This window comes from Chiloscyllium punctatum, chromosome 40 (genome assembly GCF_047496795.1).
Source record: "Chiloscyllium punctatum isolate Juve2018m chromosome 40, sChiPun1.3, whole genome shotgun sequence".
Classification (NCBI taxonomy): Eukaryota; Metazoa; Chordata; class Chondrichthyes; order Orectolobiformes; family Hemiscylliidae; genus Chiloscyllium; species Chiloscyllium punctatum.
This window is the reverse complement of record NC_092778.1, coordinates 3,349,321-3,375,419: the sequence shown is the minus strand read 5'-3', so window position 1 is coordinate 3,375,419 and position 26,099 is coordinate 3,349,321. Positions and strand designations below refer to the sequence as shown.

Genomic DNA, 26,099 nt, shown 5'->3' with positions numbered 1-26,099 from the left:
CAACAGGCAATTTCAGGAATTGCCTCTGATGTAATAAATACTCATGTTTGTCTCAAATCTATTCTTTCAAGTAGTCTTTGGTGGTTGGCAACAAAATTCCATCAAGTATTTGAGTTACAAAGCAGTGGAGTTGATGGAGATTATTACGCTGCAAAATGATATGAGCTGAAAATCAAGTCAAGGCACAATGTTTTTAGGGATTAAAAAAAACCCACAGCTAGCCATCACATACTTTTAAAATGAAAACTCACCTTGACTTCACATATCTCTGAAAGTGTTGTCTATAATTATGAAAATCATATCCAAATATCACACCCACCTCACAGATACCTATTTAATGGACTGTATATGATTAAGCACCAAAGTACAACCCAGATGTCAAGGCATTGCCAGATAACATGTAGTCATGGGTGTCACCCTGAGGATTTATGAGGGTAAAATGAATTATTATCTATTTTGTTTTTAGTGGTATGACCAAATTTTACAATTCCCTTATTTTACAATTCCTCTGGCAAAGATCCTGGGTTACACAATTCAAGAAGTGTTGGAGAACATTGCTCTATACCAAGATTTTATTTTCTATAATAGCCTTTGATAGGACACTTTATCAAATGCCTTTTGGAAATTTAAAGTACTGTACATCTACCTGTTCCCCATTTATTCACAGTGTTAAAGTTTTCAAAACACCCCCAATAGACAAATGTGATTTCCCTTTTCCAAAAGCATGCTGACTCTGTTGAATTACCTTTAACTTATCCAAGTGTCCTGCTATAACCTTTTTTTTTACATAAATAGCCTCTAACAATTTTGCCTACATCAGATGTTAAAGTAACTGGCTTATAATATCCTACCTCCTGTTTCCCTTCCTTTTTGCTATCTTATAATCTTATGGGTTATTCTATAAATCTAGGGAGCTTTGGAAAATTAAAACCAATTAATCAACTATTTAATGAGCCACTCCTTTTGAGACCTTAGGTAGAAATTAATCAGAACAAGGGCCCTTGTTGGACTGCAGCTCCCAACCATTTACTGAGTCTTAGTGATGTACAGCACAGAAAAAGACCCTTCAGTCCAACCAGTCCATGCTGACCAGCTATCCCAACCATACGTAGTCCCATTTGCCAGCACTTGGCCCATTTCCCTCTAAACCCTTCCTGTTCATATACCCATCCAGATGTTGTAACGATACCAGCCTCCACCTATTCCTCTGGCAGCTCATTCCATACACACACCATTCTCTGCAGGAAAAACATTGCCCTCAGGTCCCTTTTATATTTTTCCTCTCTTACCTTAAATGTATGCAGTCTAGTTCTGGACTCACCCATCCCAGGGAAAAGACCTTGTCTGTTTATCCTATCCATGCCCCTCATGATTTTATAAACCTCCAGAAGGTCACCTCTCAGCTACTATTGCTCCAGGGAAAACAGCCTGTCTATTCAGCCTCTCCCTGTAGCTCAAATTCTCCAACCCTACCACCATCCTTGAAAAACTTTTCTGAACTCTTTCAAGTTCACAACATCCTTCTTGTAGGAGGGAGGGAGACCAGAATTGCACACAATATTCCAAAAGTGGCCTAATCAATCTGCTGTAATGTGACCTCCCAACCCCTATATTCTGACCAGTAAAGGAAAACATACCAAATGCCTTCTTCGTATCTACCTGTGACTCTGCTTTCTTCTCTGTTGAAGATCATTTTCCTGCATTTATCCCTCCCTTTCATTTTCTGATTTCTACACACTTCTTGTATTCTTCATTTTGTTAACCTTTTTCTATATATTTATAAAAGCTCTTAGCATTTTCATACTCCTGGTTAACTATCATACTGAAGTTTTCCTTTTCTTTGGTCATTCTTTGCTTTAAAAAAAATTCTGTCTAATCTTCAGACCTACAACGTCTTTGCACAATTAAATGCTTTTTATGTTTGATACCATTTTTAAACTTTAGTCCATCCCTTGGACTTTAAAAAACTTATGAGAATATATTTGTTCTGTCATCCAAACTATCCCCTTAAATGTGTGCACTGCAACTATATTGGTTAACTCTAATTTACCAATTCATTTCAGTCAGCTCTGCTTTCATGCCCTTGTTTAAATATAAAAACTTTCTCTGATCTAATCTTCTGTCCCTCAAACTAGGTGTGATATTATGGCTGCTAATACAGGGTAACCTCTATCTGTGGGTCCGGTTTCCACGGTTTCCTGTAGCCCGAACATATTATAGGGAATCTTCCAGAACCAGGAAGGTAAATTCCCCATTTAAATGGATAGGTTCACTATTCTCTGCAGTAGGTCTTGGAATGTGGGAACTGGGGGTTGCGGGGGGGGGGGGGGGGGGGGGGGGCGGGGAAATTACTGTACCTAGGGACATCCTTTTTAATTAATCCCATCTTGTTGCCTGGTCCAGTAGAGCCAGATCTCTTAGCCACATCAAAAGTTGATCAGAAATTATCCCAAGGATTTGTCAGGGTAGATTTAGAGAAAGGTTGCTCCACAAGGTAGTGGAATGCACAATTGTTGCAGAGGAAGTGGAGAGGATGGAATTGACATTGCAGACAATGAAGACTATAAGCTCATCACACCCAAATGTTGAAGGCTGGGTGGTGTTAGTGGACCGAAGAGCAGCATGCTCAGCCAATCCCTCCCTACTCAGGATTGCTATTTAGAGGAATTTGGGACAAATGGATCACAGGAAGCTAACTTTTGGAAAAATTCAGTCATTGTGGCCTACTCACTGGAAAATGACACCATGGCTAGATATGGATGAAAAAGAACAGGAGGTATCTCTGTTATGATGCTCTCATGATCTAAAGATGTAGGTACATACTGCTCTGGTAATAAAAACAAATTATTCCGGATGCTGGTGATCTGAAATAAAAATAAAGTGCTGGAGAAACTCAGTAGGCATGGCAGCATTAACAGAGAAACAGTATTAATGTGTTGAGTTCAATTACTTTTCTTCAGAATTTACTGCTTTTGTTCATCCATAAAGAATGTGTTTAAGGTGAACGAGCATTGGATGTGACTTTGAAACAACATTGGTGGGTAAGTCAGTCTTTCACAGAAAGACAAAGGGAAAGGGCCAAGAACAGTAAAGATCACAATGACTTGAAGAATTCCTCTCCAACTGGCATTCAGCACTCAATGGCAACTTTGTGCTGCTCTCCACAGAAAGTTTTAAGAAGAAGGGGAGCATATTCAACCTATTGCACCTCTTTTTGAGCAAATTGAACAGTGCAGGTGAAAGGTGCACTCAAAAGATAACTGTTGAATATACAATAGATGCTTCACCCTACACCGAAGGAATGAGCTAAGCAATCTTCCAGAATAAACAGCAATGTTTAAATATATGTTAGTTCCCAGGTTCAAACTTAGCAGTCTAATTCAGGGTATATTACACCAGCTCAAACCATAAATGCATATCAAATTAAGCAATGAAAAGGATGACACAGGTACACATACCAGTATTATTTATTTATAACATTTCATGCAAGAATCAAGCACAACAGAATTTAAACAGTAGTGACAGTTCAGTACAAATCACACACATCCAATTTGTAACACAACATGACATAATTCACAAGTCTGCAGTAAACATAAGTTAATGAAATACCAGGTTATGGACAAGCATATATGGAACATATTGTCATATGTGGAAACAAAACCCTAAAATGTTAATAAATATTAACCACACGTGTGTACCGACTGATTAACATAGAGGTTTTGTTCTTACAGCCTATGAGGTGGTGTGTAGTGTTATGAATATAAGAGATCATACTGCTAAGCTGCATAATTTTGAGTTGGTTATATTTTAACAAGCCTTTGTAGAAAGTAGTCTATTCTCTGCAGCCAAATTAATTGCAATATAATAATTAATCTTATGTCTAACAGTAAGAAATGAATCAAAATTCAGGTTAATTCTGAAATTCATCCTCATCCTTATTTCACCTGTGAAAGGAGAAAGCTGAAGAAGTATTACAATATAATTTACATTTTTAAAAAAACTGGTAGGTTGATGCACGTTGCAGACGTCAACTGTCAGCAGGTCCCTAATCAGACCTATCCAGATGTGCACTCCCAATGTGAACAAGTTTTATTTCCTAATCTGAATTGTTAAGGGAGAATTAAAATAAAAAAAATAGGGAAAAAACTGCATGCAAAAATCTCACTATAAGCTTCATTATGAAATCAGGATTACAAATTTGGGAAGCAGCGAGTGTGCACTAAATGCCACTGGGGAGATATGATGAACACAAGAATAAGTAATAGAAGCACAAGGCTGCCATTTGGCCCCTCAAGCCTAATCTGTCATTCTACAACATCATGGCCACAATTTTTATTACTGTGTTGAGAGGGAGGTGGTGAGGCATGTGGTTTAAACTGTAGCCTTGGGTTAAGATGGGATTGGGAAGTATATGATTCCTCTTTTAATTTTAACCAAACATGTTGCAACATATTTAAATACTGTGCATTTTTTATTCATTATATGTTACTTTTTACATGCTACTCACCTTAAAAATCTTTTAGCAAGCCTGACAAAAATATTGCAGTTGGAAAGCACTTTCACTAAATTAGAATCAGACACAACATCCAAACAAACAATTCATTGTCTTTTTTGGGGGTGGGTAGTGTTGTACAATGTTCACTGCTTTGTTTTTTTTCTTAAATCTGCAGTTAAGGCTGGTTTGGTAGAATGACGTTGAGAAGTTTAAACTGCATTGGATTTAGTGGGAGTATGATATCGGCACCAGAAAACTCCATTCGCCTTTGGAACTCAGTATATTTAAAACTTTTAAAATAAAATAACATTTGGTTACATTTGAGAACAGTTATTATTTAACTGCCTTAATTGTAACCAGGAATTTACAGTAAGTTTCATAACAAATAAAGAATACCAACTCAAAATATGTATCTCAGCAGAACAAAATGAAATAAAACCCCAACATATTTAATCAGTCTTCCAAGTGAAAGACTGGTATACAGCAGTCTCTATTAAACACTCCATGAGGATTTCTGAAAGTTTACTGTTATAAAATGCTCACACATGTGTTCTAGTCCTTTTGACAAGCAATGATTTGCAAATCAGAAGGATCTTTCTGCTCCTATGCATGTGGCAATGCCTGGAGGGGGCTACTATCAAGAAGGCAACATTAACTGCATTTGCTTAAGGTCATTACTAATTACCACACTATTTGAGATAATCAGAAAAGTGTTACCAAACACCACTGATCAAAAATGAGACTGTGGCATTATTATGCATCAAGCTACCTGACAATAAATGTTACATCTCAATTCGTTTGCTAATTGCACATACACACTTAGTTTTATTGCAATAACACATTTGGTAGACTATCAAATGATACAAACCTTATACTGCCAAATAACACATTGTCTATTTATCAAAGTCTTAATGTGTTATTGGAAGTATCTTTTTATAATAAATCCATTGAACTGTACATTAATATTAGTATTAACAGTTGCTAACCTTTTATACACATTTAACATTATTCTTCTAGGATGGTATAATTATGTAGGTCAGCAGGGCTATTCTTCCAGTATACTGTCTCCCCCCCCCCCCCCCCCCCCCCCATTGCAAAAGTGATTGAGTAATAGTGATACGAGGCTATGGGAAGGAAACCAATCATCTTTTCAAGACCTTAGGCAGCTTTATATGCACTTGCATCAAACTGAATGTGTGGATTTTGTATCCTATCCTGCTCATTTGGAAAGAAGGAAGTAATAAAGTTAGAATCTAAGTTACCCCTCAGCTCAACTGAAAAATGGGAGGCAGGAAACTGTAAGGATCATAATGTTTTCAAAGCCTTGGTTGAACAGATCTGAATATTCAAACCATCACTGTGGGTTTTCCATCTTTTGAATTAGTTGTACCTGTTGTTTTTTTTCTAGAAGTTAGAACAGCCATGTGCCTCAAAGCATAAAACAAGATACATGTTGCTCAGCTTTTTGTGTATCGGAATGCAAATGGGTCTCAAAAGCAACAAACAAAGCTTCACCAGCAAAGCTCATTAATGTTACTGGGCAATTTATATGGAAAAAAGCTCTGCAAAGAAATCCCACAACTTCCCTATAAATTTTCTGATACATTATAAAAGATGCTCAATAGAAGTAAACAGCTTACAGTTTGCATTTCTACAGTAAAATAGCTTTAAAAACACAACACAGTGCTAATTTAGCAAGCATAGTGTCAAATAACAAACTAGTAACTAAAACACTGGTATCTCAGCTATGATAAATGTAAAACGACCAGCAAGTTAAACAGAACGACAATGTGTCAGTCTTACAACAGTCTGTATGGGTCTAAACAATGATCAATATAGAGGAAAGAAATGTGTTTATTTTTATTACTAAACTTAGCAATTCTGTGTTGTAAAAAATAAGATCTATAAATTTATATATCATTGCAGAAAAAACTACCAATTACCAAGCAATGTACAACATTCGGATAGTAAACCTAACCATAGATACACGTGCTTTCATTGTAGTGGATACTAGAAACTGATCACACAACAGTATAAATTTGTATACCTCTGTATTAAGGTGCCAATGGAAAGGATGACTTGGAGATTCTCCCACATTTAATGATAAATGATGCTGACAAAATATGTCAGATTCCATAGTTAGAGTTGCGTGGAAAGGTTACTAATCTATCACCAAGGGCTATAGTCACTCTGCATCAAGCACGGCTGACCATTTTATTGCCTGGCATAGGCACAATGGAAGAATATTTAGGTTGATCAACCTATTTGGCCATGTTATGAACATATATGCTGTTACCATCATATCCTGGAGTGGGACTTGAACCCATAGATTCTGGGTCAGATGCACGGTTGCTGTTTATTGCACCTCGTGGCCTCCACACTCAATAAATAACACTTTGAATTATTTTGTTTTTACTCTGCAGTGTTTGGATTTTGAAATATGCTTGCTGTGTAGAATATTTTGGTCTTAAAGGATGTGTAAAACAATAAATGCAATAATTAAAATAGTTCAAATAAAAACAAAATGCTGGAAACTTTCAGTAGGTCAGGATGCATCTACAGAGATATAAATAGAGACAATACTTAAGGTTAATGATTTTTCATCAGAACATTAACACTCAACCGATACTGTCTGACAAGCTGTTGAGTGTTTCTACTTTGGATGTTGGCACCTGATTTTTGCTGTTTTTGTTCTGGATTTAGAATTAGAGTGCTTGGAGGTGGTTAAGTTTTCAAAATGGTAACACTGAAAAGTTGAGATTTTAACATTTCCACAGCTTATCATGAAACAGCACTTAGCAAACCTAGTTCCTGATTAACTGCAGCATTATTAAATAAGTGATGAAATATGGACTGCTCTTTATCCATGCATGGATAGGAGTGTGGAGCGGGCCAAATCAGTATCTTACTGTGAACAAAGGTGAATGTAAAAATTATCTTGCATTCACTGTTGCCACCTCAGGTTTGCAAGTGTAATTGCACAGAATTATTTCATACATGAACATCACTCTTCCACAGTCTTAACTATGAAAATACAAAATGTAAAAGCACCGAATGTCCTAAACTAACAACCTGGATGTAGAATAGGCAGTGAGTAGGGAGAAAGGGAAGAGGAATAAGGTCTGAATTAAAAAACTTTAGCGAGGGAATGTAGAATAAAAATGCCAATTTTTCAGTAAATACATTCAAATGACAGAATTATATTGGATTAAAATAGACAATAACTTTAATTGATAGAACTCTTCAATTTAGGAAAGTATGCCTAAGAGTACAGAGAAACAAATATATTAAGTCAGGTGTGGTAATGTAATATTTAGTAGAGAGAGAAGAAGAGAGAGAGAGAGAGAGAGAGAGAGAGAGAGAGAGAGTGTATGAGGGCAAGAAAGCAAGCAAGGAAGAGGCAGACAGGTTGAAAGAATTCCAGAACTTGGGGCCTAGATGTCTAAGGCCAAAACCACTCATGGGCACATGATAATAAAAAATTACCTCACCCTTTTGGTTTACAATTCGGGAAAACTCTCCTCGGAGACAACCCAAGCTCTGGAAAGGTAGAATTTTGAATTGCATTGGTGGTACTTATCCAAAGTTCCAATGGACACATTGGGAAAAAAAATTCATACCAATCCTTAACTTTTGCTGACCCACTACTGAAAAACATGCACATGTAATCACCAGTTTTTAACACCACAGAAGCCTCTTTCTCAAATATGGTTACTCATACAAACTGGAAAGCTGAAAGTGATCAACATCGATAGCAAAATTGTGTAATGAGTACTTCAATCATCTACCTACATGACCTGCAGCTCAGTCACCTTAAGGAGAGCTCATTCAAAAGGAAAGCTTTGGTCTTAGTAGACCAAAATTTTCATCCTCAGATACTCCAGTCCAGTTAAAAAAGGTGAAGAAGAGGAGATTTCACAGAAAATAGTCTAGAGAACATCTAATTCAAGGAAAATAGCTGAAAAAATAATCTGAAGCACAATGATAGGACAGGCGATAAAGATACAAAATAGTCAAGGGCAAGTTCAGTAAAGACAAGGATTAAAACATGCAAGGCTTTCCAGAGAGAATTTTATCATTCTTTTCCCCCCATCATTCAAGAAACAAATTAAACAATGCAACAGTACAGCTCTAGGTTTCAACAGAAGAATGAACCAGATGAAATGAATACTCTCTCTCACCAGCGTATATTCCACTTGTGCACATTTAGAATCAACACAGATCTATAATTTGTATCCACGGCGACCAGAAGAAATCTATACTACTAAGAGCTACACAGGCTTGACGTTCAGAGAAGAGTCGCAGAGACTGTAGACATGTCGTTTAGTGATTGATTAGTTATTTCATCAGTGGTTAAAAGGGGAAAAACGTACTGCTCTCTTGTGTGGCTAAACTGTTCACACATCAAATTAGCAGGATTTAGCCAAAACAAAATGACTGCAAACACACTTAGAAAATTGCCATTTTAACCACTATGCTTCATATCAAGTGTCCGTGGTTGTCCCTGTAATAAGTATCTTTGTTACATCAGGGTTCATCCCACATTTAATATGTATTTCCAGTACAGTTTTCATTGCAACACGTTTTAGTGTTATACATATAATACAATTAGCATATTCACCACTAAAATATATAGTTTAGATAAAACTTATGAATTCCTCTAATTTCCTTTATAATATAACAAAATTCCTATGATACCTACTGCAATGTGAAAGGTGCTATGTCCCAACAGAAATGAACACTGGCCAGAGAAACTAGTTCACTTAGATACAATTTTTACAAAAAGCACACTTGCCAAAATGTCACTGTGTTAACAATAAACATTTTGTAATAATGTCAAAATGGCCAGCTGTTCCAAATCCCTTTGGTAAGATACAGGTTAACCAGAATGTAGGTCCAAATCATTATTTAAATATGAACTGCAGAGAAATATTGCAAGTCCAGCTAATATATGGGCATAATACATTATACTGTGGAGAATGCTAAAACCCAGCGATTTAAAAGATTTGCCAGTTTTTAACTGCGAATAGCACATTAGGAAGGCATCTTATAAATTAGTTGGCTGGAGGAGTTGGAATAAATGGAGATACATAAAACATAAGTGCATCACCAGCCACCATTGAGAAGCTATAGCAAACTGTACAGCAGCACCCTGCCCAACAACAAATGAACCATACACACACACATACACTCAAAATACACACACGTCATTGTAAAGCATAGAGGGTATCCTTGGAATGGTCCAGTTTCTTTACACTTTCAGCAGACACTGGTGGAGGATTGGAGTTGCTAGTCAGGGTAGAAGGCAGGTTTGGGACTCTCTCTGCTGCCTTTGCTCTTTCTTCCAAAAATTTATCAAATTCTGAAAAAAAGTACACATATAAAATCCACACAAGATATTTACACTTTTAAAAAGTCAACTGGTTCTTTTTTGGTGCGACCATAGTCATGGTGAGAACGTGGGCAGCTTATCTGCTCCCACACCACTGCTCTTTATAGCAGTTGCCAAAGAACATGAGACAGTTGCCTAATTTGACTCACCTGTCAGTTTTCCTTTCTATTGTGAAAGCATGATGACTTTGTCTAGTTTCTTTATGAACAGATCAGCCTGTGTGGAGAACCACCAGAGCAGCATGTTGGTGCTCTAATCTCTCCACCATCACAGATCATTTCTACAGCTTATGAACAGACAAAATAATTAAGAAATCCTGAATGTGCATACTAACATAAATGCAATTAGTATCTTAAAAGGGTTGGTTTACAGAAACTAAAACTACAGCTTAAGACAACACCAGATAGACTTACCTTCACTTGTTACTCCTTCTTCTACATCATCTCCCTTCTGAAATTAAAAAAAAGTTCTCACATCAATGGCTGGCCAACCCACAACTGGAGGATTACCCATGGATAACAAAATGAGACTACATCTAGCCACAACCCAACATCTCTCAGAAAAGGTGAAACACAACAACTAGATTTATTAGATTAAAAATTGGTAACAGTTCTGTTGTTAAAATTTTTAGAAGATTGTTTCCTATTACTCTCAGCCTACCCAATTATTTAGAGTCACCACAAAACAAACATAATTCAACCAAATGGTTCAAAACAACTCCCAAAAGCATGCATATTGCAAGGGAACCAAGATTAGAGGCAAAGAGGCAACACTGAAACTTAGTGCCTTTTAAAATGAGTGAAATTAAATAATTAAAGCTTTTTAATTTGGAAACAAGACGATAAATTTTATGTAATGTACAAACTCTGAACTTTCGCAGTCAAAATGCACATTTCCGGATTACAGTCATGCCCAGTAGAGACTGTGAGGACTAAGAACATGAGGACAAGCTCAAAAAAGTGAGGAAAATCATGCTCCTGATTGCTTGTGGAACTGAGAGAGTGAAACCAGATCAGAAATTCAGTTAAATGCTATATTTTGTTCAGATGTACATCAACACAACTCATTTTTAAAACAGACCAAATATGCATCATTTGAAATTTTCCTTTCACCCCACTGCAAATTAATATTCCAATGGTCATTCGTGATTGCAACTGTAGGTTAGCAAGGAGCATCAGTTGCTGTTTTTGTGCTGCACTCATTGCACCAATCATGAATCACTGTTCCTCTTCCACCAACCTCCATTTTAAAAAAAAGTTGTGCCTCACTGGAGTGGCACATTGGAAATCAAGCCCCATTATTCCTAGAGTTGTCACAAAAATTAAAAGGGAAACAAAATTCCCCAATTTAACTGTCTTTAAGACATAAAGCATGGATCAGGTTTCTGTATTTATGCAAATTACTATTTATTACAAGTAAATAAATTCTAGCTACAGGTAAACATTTCCGAATCATCGGCACATTAACTCTCCTGTGAAGTGCTCTCATCCCCTTAAACTCCCCCTTACACACACAACCACACAGGCTAATGGGCAGAGGGAAGGACTTGGAATGCAGCTCAATGATTAATAAGTTAGAGGCCTTTTATATGCCACAGCTTATCAAAACTGATGGTAAAGTAAACTAGTTTCCAATGCAGAGAATAGAGACAATTCCGGATCTTGTGCAGACCTAATGGCATCTTGCCCACTTTGTTTATGGCCCCAAGCTGTTTAGCTCTCTAAAAACCAATCACATAGCTGCAGGCAGGCAGAGGCCATAGTCATTGGTCTGTGGATTAGTGATCAGTTATCAGCTATTTATTGCCAGCTAAATCTCCATTTGTACACACACTTGACTCTAGCCAGGCTGCTCCTGTGTGAACCAGCAGCTGTGTAAAAAGCACCTATAAAAGAGTGTCAGGTTACTTGCTTTGAAAAACATGCAATCATCCTTCAGTAATCCTTGGCTTTAAAAACCGTTCTTTTCTCATGTCAATCCACAGTTAAAATACATTAAAAATGTTTTTTTGTAAAATCAAAACCAACAAATCCCTTATACAGTGTTGTCTCTAAGCTGCATGGCTGTGAATCATTGGCATATAACTCTACTAGTCAGCAGATCCATTGACATCGGGTCTGGAAGCTGCGGCCATGTACGAACCTTGGAAGTCGGTGCAGCAGCAAGTAAAATGAGATGGAATGTATCTTTCAACAAAAGGTGTTATAACTATCCTGGCAGTAGTTTTAGAATATTGATTAATCATTGACATAATTAGATCCAAGTCAGAATAATTGATACAATGATCAGATTGGTTTCAGTTTCAAGAGGTTTTAACATCTTTCTCTCATGCAAACTAATGATGGAAGATTAGAATTTATATCGGAAATTATTAAAACGTAGGTAGAGTAGACAGCAAAATTCACACAGTTTGCCATACATCATTATTAAAAGTGGCTTGTGCATGAGAACAACTTGATTATTTTTTTTTTTTACAAAGCAAAACAGTAGCCATGAACTCAGGAAAGTGATTTAAACAGAAGATACAAGCTGAAGTTACTACTGAACAAGCAAGATCCCAAAATGAAATCTAGCTTAATGGATTATATTTTGTTTTCTTTCAATGCACAAAATGCGGCAGATTTGATTTTAACATCAAAACAGAAACTTACAACTCAAAAGAAACATAAAACAGAAACTAAGTAATCTACATAACAGTTTGAAAGATTTCAAAAACACATGGCAAAACAAAATCCTTCTATTCCTCCATCATTTTACAATTATTTAAAAGTAAATATCAAATCAGTTGGTTTGACTTAACTTGTTTTTTTAAGATACTATTCAGAGTGTGAAGGCGACCTATCCTTGAATCCTCAAATAACTGATCTTAAGATTTTCTCAGCCATAACTAACTAATGCACATTTCTAATCAGAAATTCCAAGTCTGTACGTTTTAATAAACTACCTTCTTGGACCAAGGTAACATATTTCATTAACTGCACTGAACAAGCTCTTCTCTCCCTGTCCCCTAAGACAGACTATACTGGAATGAAATCTGACTCCTCTCTCCTTTAAAACTACCAAAAAATCTTTAAAGTTATTTTTTCAAAAAGCTAAAACAAAAAGAAAAAAAAAAGGAGAAAACATATTGATTACTTTAAGCAAAAACAAGCTAATGTCTTTAAATGTTTTCACTTTCCTGTCCTTAAACCCCATAATACAAACAAACTTGCATAAATATGCCAGGAGCTTGATCAGATAGCTGTTCTAACACATACTGGTTTAAAATCCTGATTCCACAAAGACTGACCTAATTTATTGCTAAACCCCTTCAGAAAGTAAAAAGATCAACATCCTTATACCACGAGTTTGAAATCTAAATTCTTAAAACTATACATTAATATGTTTAAAATTACAAACCTTTCAACAGTAAAGAAAAGGAAATTGAGGTGCAACAGCAGAAAATTTTTAATCAAAGGGAACTAGCAAATCAAATTCAAGTACACAAACCTCTCAGCTCATTCAAGTGATGAAATACAAGAATGAGCAAATACAAAATCAGAAACAAAATTGATCTATTCATTAATTTAGTTTTGGCACAAGAAATTTAAATTTAAATTTTGATTGCTTATTACCCTCTTTTGCTTCTTTAAAGAGTTTCTTTCTGGGGCAAATAAATCCTGTACAAGAAAGCTGATTCAGCTGGTTCTGGACTCCACAGTTCTAGTCTTCAACAGGATTACTGCTATAATTGATCACCATAGAATAGAATCATTTCAGCCCATCAAGTCTATGCTATGCTTCTATAAAGCAATCTCATCTCACCAGGCTGCTTTTTTTCCCCACACCCCTGCAATTTGTACTGCAAATACTTAAACAATTCCCTTTTGAATGTCGCACTTCAATCTGCATCAACTAACTAACAGGAACTCCAAATCCTAACTCCACACAGAAATGCTCTTCCTTACATTGCCTCTAACTGTTTTGCCTAAAGTCTTTTGAATATCCACCCTTTAAACATTTTTAGGTAGCTCCATCAAGTCTCCTTTTGGCCTTTTCTGATCAGAGACCAATGACAGCTTCTCTAGCCTAACTGACCTAAATGTAATCTCTTATCACTGGTTCCATGCCAACAAAGCATTCCAAGAAACACATGCAAAAGCATATTCACCAGGGAACTCTGCCTACATTTTTCCCTTCTCTTTTCCCACTGTTCTGGCCCTTAATCATATTAAGGATTCCCTACAACAATTCATTCAGGTGGCAGTCCTGAATGAATAGGAGAGAAAGGACAAGAACTCAGTCTTCCCAGCAACCCAAATATCCCAGAAAGTCTGTGCACACATTAATCCATTGGAGTCAGTTGTGCATGACAGTACAAAACTTTATAGAGGCTGCAAACAGATACAAAATGTCCCTGTTCTAATTACAGAGTAGGTCCATTATGATAAATTACCTGGGAGCTATCGAAAAATTATTTGCTTTCATACACTGCAAAAAAAAAAACTACTGCATTTCAACTTTCGTTCCCTCCTTCCTCAAAGCATGTAATACCTTGCAAATTGGTTCAAAAGGATGATTCCTACCCCTGGATGTTGCAGTCAAGTTAGCTCGCCCACCTGAACAGCTGAATACAAAATCTATTTTATACTCAGTACAAGCTCCAATTCTAAGGTTATGGAGCATAATACACCACTGATTAGGCAGACTCTCCCAAATTATGTTATGCCAGCATCTCAAGCTTCTGATCTTTTTGAAACAGTTAAATTGCCAAAAAACCATACACAACTGCTAATCACAGCTTGATCACGATGTATAAACAGAATCTTTATTGAGACAAAGCACTAAATATTTAATTTGAACTTAATGTTTTCTTATGATGTTATTTCATAATAGTTTTGACTTGAGTGGTGCAAATTTAAACAACAAAATCATAAGAGCACACATCATATTGTAACAAAAAAACTGATCTCACAGCAATAATTTAAAAAATTCAATTACGCAAATGCACTGGAGCCAATCTGCAACTTAATTTTAACCCAGCTCACTTCTTTCATTCTTCCCTCGATAGCACTGCCTACAATTTCTCCTGACGACATCTTGAATAGTGTCTAATTTCCTGAGGATATCAAGATTCTTGTTGATTGGTCCTCCATGCTGTTTGTATATATGCAGTGATATATAATTGTATACATATGCTGTGTGCTATGAAAAGACAGATTGCAGTAACACACGAAGTTTGTGCTGATCATTAGTCTCACTTTCTCTTTCACCACACCAATTTCAAATTAAAAAAACAACAAAATCAAAATCAAACTTTTTTAATTTTAGGAACCTTCAATAGAATGTATTGCAAATACCCTGGCAGTAGGTTTAGGACATCAGACTAACTATGCATAAAATTAATCAAAGTCAGTCTGTGAACAATTGATGCAATGTGGAAGACTAGAGGTTCTCACCTCGATATCAACTTGGGATGAAGTTGACTATCTTTCTCACACAGATAATGGCAGCAGATACACTACATTACAATGAGTTTTAAAATCAAGGGGTAACACAGCAAAGCTCATGATGGCCTTTGAACATCTAATTATATACAGTTATATGTATAAGTAGTAAGACTTGCACAGAAATATAAAAACAGCAATAAGATTCACATTATAGACAAAATCTGGTGATGAAAATGAATGTACATGAACCAAATAATGCATCTTCTGGAAACAGAAAGATGGCTGTCATCACGGGACTACATTGGAGAGAGCATTTTATATCCTGACATTTAAAACAAATTTTCTTCAAAAAAAAAAATTTTGAAATGTCTGTCAGCTCACAGGCAGACTTCCCCCAACCCCTGCAGATAGCTGGGCAAAATTCTAGCAAATGACTAACCGTCATTTTGCAAACCAACACTCAAAGAGCAAGGTGTAATTCAAATTCTAGCCCACTTTAAATTATACAAAGTCACAGAAGGAGAAATTGCAGTTTTACTATATGCAAAATTCACTCCTTACATAACATTAAGTAGGGAGGGGTGATAGAAGAAAAGATCAACCCAAAGCAAAACGAAAAGCCCCTCACCACATCAGTGCTGAGCCATTCTTCAACGTCGTCCATAACAGACTGTGCAACAGGAATCTACACAGCGACAGGAAATTCAAGCCAGACAACCAAAGTAAACATAACACAAAATTAAAAGAACATTTATAATGGGAACAAAAAAAAATTAAATATCTATAAAAATGTAATGCACATAAATACAAAAACTGCAGTAACAAAGATTCATATTAAAAACACACCAAGATCCAACTCTGAAAATAGAATACACGTGGAGCAAATGATACTCTCTTCAGGAGACATAAAGATGACTCTCTAAACAGGCAACAGATTGGAGAAAATATTTTGTTTGTCTACCTTTATTAAGTTTTCTGCAAAGAAAAAAAAAGAGAATGGTACAGATAAGCTGTCCAGTTTTCATATGGTCACCATCATATTGGAATCAGAACATTGATTGGAAGTTGGGATCATTTGTCAGCCATTTGGCATGGGATTTAAGTGTGTTGGGTACATCAAGTCCCCTACATTCCTATTGATGAGCTTTGTTGAACTGCATCATTGCCTGTGTTGACTTGTAGCTTCATTACAGGACATGGCCCCGATATGGATTAGTGGTGCTGGAAAAGCACAGCAGTTCAGGCAGCATCAGAGGAGCAGTAAAATCAACGTTTCGGGCCCTGATAGGTTTGGCAAATACATTTAGGTTTAAGGTACACTCAGGGACACAGATGAATTGTGTTAAAATTTACTCAGAGGTGGTGTCCAAGACACCATGCTAGGCACTCTCAGTTCCATAAAGCAACTTTCCAAAGTCAGCCTGATGGAACAAAAAGATACTGCCTCACAGAAAGGGTTTAGCTCTGTTAATAGACAGGGCAAGAGATAATGTGTATAACGTCAGAATTTTATAGCGCGAGGTAGGTTATAAAGAAATTTCCTGCTAATAGTGGAACCATTACGGAATTAAATGATTATATATTGTATACACTGTCAATGTATAGGAAAACAGACTGTTCCAAAGATCTTAATCTGCTTCTCATTAAGGTGAGCGTCAGTTGAAGAAACAGACCTTGGTGTTGAACTCCAACGAATATACATGGATCTCAATTTCCAGAATATTCATCTTATATAGCAATTTGTTAAATAAAATGGAACTGATTAACTGAGAGATGAATACATTCTCTCAAAATTCCTTTTCCTCTACAGTATTTATTTTATTCATAATACTGAAAAATCGCAATGAGGTCATTTTCTTTATTACCAGCATAATTGTACTAACATATGCATCGTGTAGTTTCAAAATTTGTATTGTTGCAGCTTTTACACATTAAGACCTTTTCTGAAAAGAGATTCAAGTTGGAATGAAGTCTGACCATCAGGCAAAGTTCTTTCAGTCACAATTTCAAAAGCACCAAAATTTAAACTTGCTTCACAGCAGCACCAAGATAAAACACATCACTGATAAAATGAAGTTGGGAGTATTTCCCTTTTCCAAGTAGACACAAAATAGCATGAGACAAACAGAGTCCAACAAATTTTCAGTTCCATCCTAGGACATTACTGCAATTCTTTAGCATTATGAAAAATATTCCATCTCAGACTCTTTCTACATATCAGTGAATTAAACTTCTGATGGTGTGATAAATAGTTTTATGTACCCATGAAATCTTGTGCACACAGTTGGATTTCAACTGTATTCAATTATCATTTCCGTTGATTTGAGTTTAATGGAATATAAAATGCACTGCAAGTTCACTTTGGGAAACTTTCCCCTGACTGGTGAAGACCAATTTTATCCCCATCAAATGGATTTGTAAACATTGAAAAATCAGGCTGAAAGAAAAGGGGGTATTTTAAACATCATTCAGCTGGTTACTTCAGCTATACACTTTAGACTAAAAGCAAAAACAATTATGAGCAGTAAAGCATTTAAATTGGAGAAAACAGCAACATTCTATTGGGGGTATGGAGTTAAATCAGCATCTATAAAAAGGAATAGAAAGCAACAATTGTTAGTCACTACAAAGAGTTAGCAGTTTTATCCCACATTTCAGATATCATTTCAGTCTATAAATCATACGCACAGCTTTCAGGGATGGTAATTTTTAACATGGAAGTTGCATAAAATTATTGACCCATCAACCAGTTTTCTCAAATGGAAAAAGCACACAAATGATGCTTTGTACCTCTCCAATCACTTAGCGGTTACAGTGACAAACTACCAAGGGTTTTGCATGAATTCCCTCCCCATCATTTCCCGCATCCACTTCTCCCCAGTTTCATACACTGATTGTAGTGAGGAACTACTTTTGTCCAGACTGCCATGATTCTACAGCTACTACCATCTGATGAAGGAGCATCGCTCTGAAAGCTAGTGTGCTTCCAATTAAACCTGTTGGACTATAACCTGGTGTTGTGTGATCTTTAATAGCTGAAGAAGTCATCTTACTGCATGGTTTCCTCCTTTCTATTTGTGGAGAAATACCTATATACAGCATTTGTGGAATTGAAAAACCAGCAGAATGAAGGTGCTAAGACTTATGCCTGAAATTTGCATGCTGGTACAAAATACCATCCATGTAAAATACAAATTAAACACAGCAATAAAGGAAATAGAGTGAATGGTTCAAGTTCAGCAGACTTTTCTTCAGAACTCAAGATTCTAAAGAGTCATTTCTGGACTTGAAATGTTGACTCTGTTTCTCTGCATCTGCGGCCAGACCTACTGAGCTTCTCCAGAACTTGGTTTATATTTCAGATTTCCAGCGGTATTCTGCTTTTAAATAAGCAAATGCAAATTGTGAAGGGATGTTTAGTTAAAAAAGGTTAATCAAATATTGTGTAGTTCACAGTTAAAAAGTCAAAAACAAAAACACATTCTGTATTCTGATTGTATTCGCTTTTACAGACCTAAATTACATTAATGTAACATGTCACTTTCTTATAATAGCCTCGAAGTATTTGGGATAAGAGCAGCAGAGTTTTAGATTCAAATATTTCACAGAATTTGATGGAAGAATTCTCAATTTTATATATTTAGACCCAAGCTTAACCAAGTTAATATTAACATTTAATGAAAAGCTTAGACTTCTAATTAGAGCACTACACCACACAGTATTTTGGGCTAACTAAAAATGTCAGAGTTGGAAGGATTTGCTTTAGTTATTTATTCATCGCCTCCTTTTGTTGTCCTTTAATAGACACCCTTTTGAATGTGACCCAACTTTTTGCAGACAATCATAAGCCCCCATTGTCTCAGAGAAGTGGCCCTTCTTTATGGGTGAATCTGGATACCAAATTTTGACATGTAATCCAGCTATGGATAAAAGGCAAACTGTGGCATTATCAGCTATTGTTTCAGATGATATCTGCTGCTATATTGACCAGAAATCAAACTTGGGATCTCCTGGCCTGTATAGTGCAGCACAGTGTGTTGTTTGTAGCGGCAAGACTACTGCATGCTATTATCTCAGGAGCCTTGTTGATTTCATTAAAAATTACAAATGGTGGGGGTTGAAGTTGGGAAAGGACCAGAGAGACAGAGAGACCTAGCTCCGATTTCATTAACGGAGATGATTATTACGATACAGGTTTTGGGAAGGAAACAAAAAAATGTTCAGCTTAAACCTTCCTGTTGAATGGTGAACAGTAGGTAATAACTCAGACCTGGAGAGGTTGAAAGCTAATTAACAGTGGATGTAGTGAGGGCAAAAATAAATCTAGAACACAAACAAAAGAGTGCAGAATTTCATGCATGCCATCCAAGATGGAGGAAGGGAAGAATTTCTGGCTGTTACAGCTGCTCCTTTGTGGAGGTATTTTAGGTGCTGGAGGCGATTTCCTCGAATTCCAAGAGCAGCAATTATTGCTTTATATGCTGTTGCATTGTTTTGGAACTTTGGAAAAAAAAGTCAAAACAACAGCAGTTTTAAAAAGGGAGAAGAACAGACAAAGGAAGCACAGGGTGAGGTCAGTGCAGGAGGGAAGAGAGAAAGAAAGAAAGAAACTCACACAGCAGTGAACCTGCAAAGTAACTGCCTGTGCTGTTAGAATTCATGTATTACTGGACATTGAAGTGCGTCTGGGAAAATTAACAAACAGTGAAATTCACAACTGATCTTGGAGGAACTGTTTGGGTGACCTTCACAGCTCAGAAGCAGGTAATGAGCTGCCAGAGGAAGTGATGGAGGCTGATACAATTGCAACATTTAAAAGACACTTGGATGGGTATATGTATAGGAAGGGTTTGGAGGGATATGAGCCGGGTGCTGGCAGGTGGGACTAGACTGGGTTGGGATATCTGGTCGGCATGGATGGGTTGGACTGAAGGGTCTGTTTCCATGCTGTACATCTCTATGACTCTAAGTAGAAAACAAAATATTGCAATCAAATAGAACAAGAAATAACATTTCTCCACACCCCTCCCCCATAAGAAATGTATGGTTAAATATTATTGTAACAATGTAAAATCAGTTATTTCTTTGCTAAAATGTAGGTCAGTAAGCTTAATATTAATGAATGCTATGTTAAGAGGAAACTTGTTAAAATATATTCCAAACTGTATAGTAAAAGACCAATTAATTCATAGTCTAAATTAGAATATGACTACTTCAATTACGGTGTTAAATTTTATGAAGAGCGGATTGCCAAACATGAAGACTGGTTAAAAGCATTTGTTCCTCTCCCCACAGAAAAGTCAACTAGGTTTCCGATTATCTGTTGGTTTATTTGCTCCTACTATTGAAATTTATCATTTTGCCAATTATCTATGCAGTTGGATAACAACCTCTAATAGTTTACATTCTTGTTATGGTTCTGTTCGCCGAGCTGGGAATTTGTCTTGCAAACGTTTCGTCCCCTGTCTAGGTGACATCCTCAGTGCTTGGGAGCCTCCTGTGAAGCGCTTCTGTGCTGTTTTCTCCGGCATTTATAGTGGCCTGTCTCTGCCGCTTCCGGTTGTCAGTTCGAGATGTCCGCTGTAGTGGCCGGTATATTGGGTTTTGCAAAACCAATGTAGTGTACAAAATCCCATGCAAGGACTGCACAAAACACTACATTGGACAAACAGGAAGACAGTTAACGATCCGTATACATGAACACCAACTAGCCACGAAACGACATGACCAGTTATCCTTAGTAGCCACACACACAGACGACAAGCAACATGAATTCGACTGGGACAACACTGCCATTATAGGGCAAGCCAAACAGAGAACAGCCAGGGAATTCCTAGAGGCATGGCACTCATCCACAGACTCTTATCAACAAACACATCGACCTGGACCCAATATACCGGCCACTACAGCGGACAGCTCGAACTGACAACTGGAAGCGGCAGAGATAGGCCGCTATAAATGCCGGAGAAAACAGCACAGAAGCGCTTCACAGGAGGCTCCCAAGCACTGAGGATGTCACCTAGACAGGGGACGAAACGTTTGCAAGACAAATTCCCAGCTCGGTGAACAGAACCACAACAACGAGCACCCGAGCTACAAATCTTCTCCCAAACTTTGAAGTTTATATTCTACAAGAGGAGAGTTTAGGTAGTCCAAACAGGTTCTTACCACATGGGTGAACATTACAAGACCTCCTGTATTCTAGACATGAACCTTACCCCAAGAGATCACAAAGAATGTTGGTGCGGGAGTGTAAAGATTTGAACAGGTGGTGCCAATATCTTGTTGGAGCAAGGTAAAGGCAAAAATAATTAGGAGGTACTGTACTATATTTAACAGTGGATAATGTTCGAGACTGATATGAGATGACAAACCATGCAGAGCCTTCCACTCAAAGGTCTTGCAGGTCAAGACTATTAAACTGAACCCAGGGTGGGAAAAAAAAAAACAGGAAAAAGAAACTCCCATTTGATGCATTTCATACACCAAATGGTTTGCTGGGGTTGGGGTCATGTTGAGCAATTTCCATCAGTAGGAAAAGCATTATTTTCATTACAAAATTCAGTACTCATTGATGTAAGTATAGAAGACAGTCAATTTATGCAGTGTACCTCTTTAGAACTGTGCAATCTTCAATTTAAACAATCCTATTCAATGAATTATAATCTGGCACTGAATAGGTTTATTACATTTCTGCAATGTTACTCTGTAAGGATGCACTGTAAGGTCTGGTCTTTTACTGTGCAGTGTTGAAATCAATAGGTGCGTGGTTATGGGGGGAGGGAGGCAAGAAGATTATTTAGCAGGGAACAGCAGATCAATGTGGTGAAATCTCACCATTCCTTGTGTCATGAGCCACTTGTCTATAGGCTCGATGTCTGGGTTGTCAGCTCTATGGTTCAGCTGCATCAGTTACAGAATATCCCAAAGGCACAGCAGTCAAAAGAGGTCAGGACAAATCCAGGAAAGACAAGTTAAGACACATACACATCAAATCATTGTAGAATATCTTTGGCACTCCACTAAGGTTTTTTAGGCATGTAAATGTTTGCACGAAAGTGATCATTTTCACCAAAGCATTGAGACAGTACTGGATGGTGGTGCATGGAATACAAAATGTCATTTGCTGGTTAAAAATTAACCCAAGATGAAAAATGAAGAACCTAGTGTTTCTTTGGTTATATTCCACCACCACTGTACATATAGCACACCACAGCAAAATGATGAGTTTTGCAAAAGTTAGTCTGAAAACTGATGAGCACAATAAAATCAGCCAGGCATAAAACTGTATTTAAATGATGTGTACGTCAGTGGGTGTCAGTGTTCAGTTTGCTTTCCTGAATGGGAACACCTTCACAAATTTTATTACAAACTGCTGTATTGAAGGTTTCATTTTAAAAATGAAGTACTGGTTCTCAATAACCAAGTTTAAAAACAAACCCAAGCAATTCTTAGTGAACAATTGATTAAGATATGAAGATCTGTGCATTTTTACAGCACCATAGCAGTGGTAGATCTCAAAAAGTGTATCAAATGCAAAATGTGCATGACCAAATCATATTTACATAATCAACAAAAGGAACAGAACTGTTTATCTGTGGTCTTGGAATTTGGAAATCTTTTTTGAACATTGTTCAATGCATCCATTAACAGGAGGACTAAAGCAGCATTTCTGCATCAAAAAGACATGCTCACGTTGTCACTATACTTGTAGATAATTGTGACCTGAATAAATAAGTCTATTCGTTGCTAAATTTCACTTCAGTATATTCAGATATTGCAATGATTCAATCCTTTAAAGTTCAGTAGATTGTATTACGACGCAATCTACGTAAACCAAGCAATTTCTCTCTAGTTTTGGGAAGTCATTTACTTGTGGGTGCCATGCTGTGAACACTATAATGAGCTCATGTGCTAAGAGTTGCTGGGCTTGGCAAAAGCAAGTGAACTACTGTTCTCCTGTCTGATCATAAGACCATAAGAGAAGTAGGGCATTCAGCCCATTAAGACTGGCCCATCATTTAATGAGACTGTGGTTAATCTGATAATCCTTGACTCCACTGTCCTGCCCTTTTCCCAAAAATCTGGATTCCATTACTGATTTAAAGTTTGTCTCAGCCTTAAATATACTTAGTGACCCAACTTTGATAGCCTTACGTGGTAAGGAATTCCACAGACTCCCTACCCTCCAAGAAGAAAGTTCTCTTCAACTCGCAACCCCTTATTTGGAGATTATGCCCTCCGATCTGAGACTTTCCCACAAAGGGAAAATATGTCTTTCTGTATCTACCCTCAGATCAGCTAAAAATCTTGTATTTTTCCATAAGGTTGCCTTTCATTCTTCTATACTGAAGAGGGAACAGGCTCAATCTACTCAGCCTCTCCTCAGAAGATGGGCCCTTCCATACCTGGCATCAGCCTAGTGAACCTCCCCAGGACGGTCTCCAATGCCATTATATCTTAACTTAGATAAGGGACTCAAAACTATTCACAGTATTCCAACTATGGCCAGACTAATGCCTTATATAATTTTAGCAAAAACTTTCCTACTTTTATACACCATTCTATTTGAAATAATTGGAACTGCTGTATTGATTTTGGTTGAGCTGCTCTCCAGCCCACCAATTGAGGAATCTGCAGGGACTCACTCCACGTGTGAAGAGAAGAGAACTGTTAATCGAACAAAGTACCTAAGATGTAACTATTGCAGCACTAACTGAAGTGGGACAATGGGAGAAAGTTGGGATTGTGGGCAGAAAAGCCACTGTATCCACAAAAATAAGAGATTTTATGATTAAAAAGAGTATGATGTAAGAAGCTCAAGACTGTTCATTCTGACAAAATGCCAAGCAGATTTGGGAACATATTCATGGTTCAGGTGGTTTATGCAAAAATTCTAACATCAGAGTTCATGTTCTGTTCCATTACATTGCTTCACCGCTCCCTCGAAACATAGATAAATTATTCTTGAAAGTTACAAATATGTTGGTACATCAACATAGCCAATCTTTAAACAATTTGATTAAATGAATCTGAATTTTACATTTGCTAATATATACCAAAAAAAATTTCCACATTCTCCAGAGTCAGCAGTCGTTTTGAAATTCGCATTGAGCATTCCAGACCAATTTTAAAACAGCCTCAAATCCAAATCATAGTACTAAAATGCTATCTGCTGGTCTAAGAGAACTACAATAAATCTATTAAATGTTGACATAAAATCAAAAAGATACTTCTTTCACATCAGAACATTCATGTTATGCATTTAGCAAAATAGCATTTCCAGTAATTTCTGAACATGAAGAAAAAATTTAAAAGTGAAGAAATGAAACCAGTTAGAAAATAAACTCTACAAAAATAAATCTCAAGATCTGTCATGACAACTAAAAACAACGACAGCAAAATAGCAGCCTTAACAGCAAGTAATGAGTAGGGTAATGAGTATACAACCATGAACACAACAGTAAGGTCACTTCATGAAATACAGACAGATAATGGAGAGCAACAATTAGTAACATTGAAGTACAAAGGAACACAAAACAATTTACAATCCTTGAGCAGCACATGGTGAATTATGCAGAAACAAAGCTGAAGAAGTTGCAATTTGTTTTGTAAATTCATTCAATTACATTTGGGTCCCAATCACATTAAAATGTAGTACACATTTCCAAAAATTAAAGATTACACAAGATGGAGAGGCTATGCCGTGCTCTTGCGACATCAGGGAACTCTACGAAACTCATAAGAGTTTTCCCCTCAAGAAAAGATGATCTTTGAAGGTAAAGGTTGACAAAAAGAAAGTTTGAATTTGCAGAAAACGTTGGTTTTTTATTCAATTCTAAATCTGCCGATTCAGATAATTACTTTAATGAATGTGAACCTTTTGTTAAGTAGTTATAGAACCAATTAAGTCACAGCAAATTGCACACATTACATATTCCTTAATTCCTCTTTAGGATTAGATGCTTATATACAGCCAACACAATCCATAAAGTCGGAGAAAAGGAGATTTGTACTGAAAGTTTTCTAGAGTATTATACTAGATTGCATTGAAAGTCCAGGTCAAGCCAACATTAATCCTTTACAGGGTTTGGGAATAACATTCACTAACAGAACAACTCAGCCAACCTTATGTATATATACATATTCATGCCTCCATGTGCACGACAAAATTAAAAAAATAGTTACCTACCTAATTATTTTTTAGGTTCATTAATTACATCAATAAATACAGAAGGCTAGGGATCAGAATACTGAGGACACAAGATGTTTTTCCCTTAACAATCCTTGATTAAACGTCCTATATTATGCAAACCTTTCTTACACTGTAGCCTTTGCATTCTTTTCCAGTCCAATGTTGTAGCTCATTCCTTCACTCTACTGTGCATTCACTTCATTTACTCTGGAAACAAAGCTACAATTGCTGCTTAGATTTACAAAACATCTCTGTCATAGGACTTTGCATGTGAACAGTACATAGAGTAGAAAACATGTCCATATCATCTTCTGAAGTCTCAGCTCTCAGATTCCAAAATCACCTCAAAACTTAAACCTACAAACTTCTTTCCTTTCTACTCAGTGTGCACTGTTCACATGTAAAGTGCTATGAAAAAGAAATGTTCTGTAAATCTAAGCAGCAGTTGCTCTATTGTCATTTTTAAACTGGGAGTGGCAACAAACTGAGGAGAAAACAAATTTTCTTCCCTTATTGTGGGAAAGCTGCTCTTTGTACTTTTGAGACGTAATTGTCAAAGCAAGGAATCACCACCCAAACTTAGAGCAC

The 26,099-nt window shown here is 36.8% G+C and overlaps 1 protein-coding gene across 4 annotated transcripts in view; it reads right to left on the bottom strand.

Moving 5' to 3' along the window:
- Nucleotides 1–3,449: 3,449 nt before the first annotated feature.
- Nucleotides 3,450–26,099, bottom strand: part of LOC140464293 (TOM1-like protein 2) — a 61,501-nt gene continuing 38,851 nt past the window's right edge. For 2 of the 4 annotated variants that reach the window (XM_072559191.1, XM_072559192.1), the window contains exons 13-16: nucleotides 22,154–22,219; nucleotides 15,945–16,001; nucleotides 10,301–10,337; nucleotides 3,450–9,857 (exon numbers count right to left, since the gene is read on the bottom strand). In XM_072559191.1, the coding sequence (XP_072415292.1) occupies nucleotides 9,703–9,857; nucleotides 10,301–10,337; nucleotides 15,945–16,001; nucleotides 22,154–22,219 (315 nt within the window). In that variant the 3' untranslated portion in view covers nucleotides 3,450–9,702. The remainder of the gene's footprint in view (nucleotides 9,858–10,300; nucleotides 10,338–15,944; nucleotides 16,002–22,153; nucleotides 22,220–26,099) is intronic. The other 2 variants (XM_072559193.1, XM_072559194.1) reach the window with 2 other exon arrangements.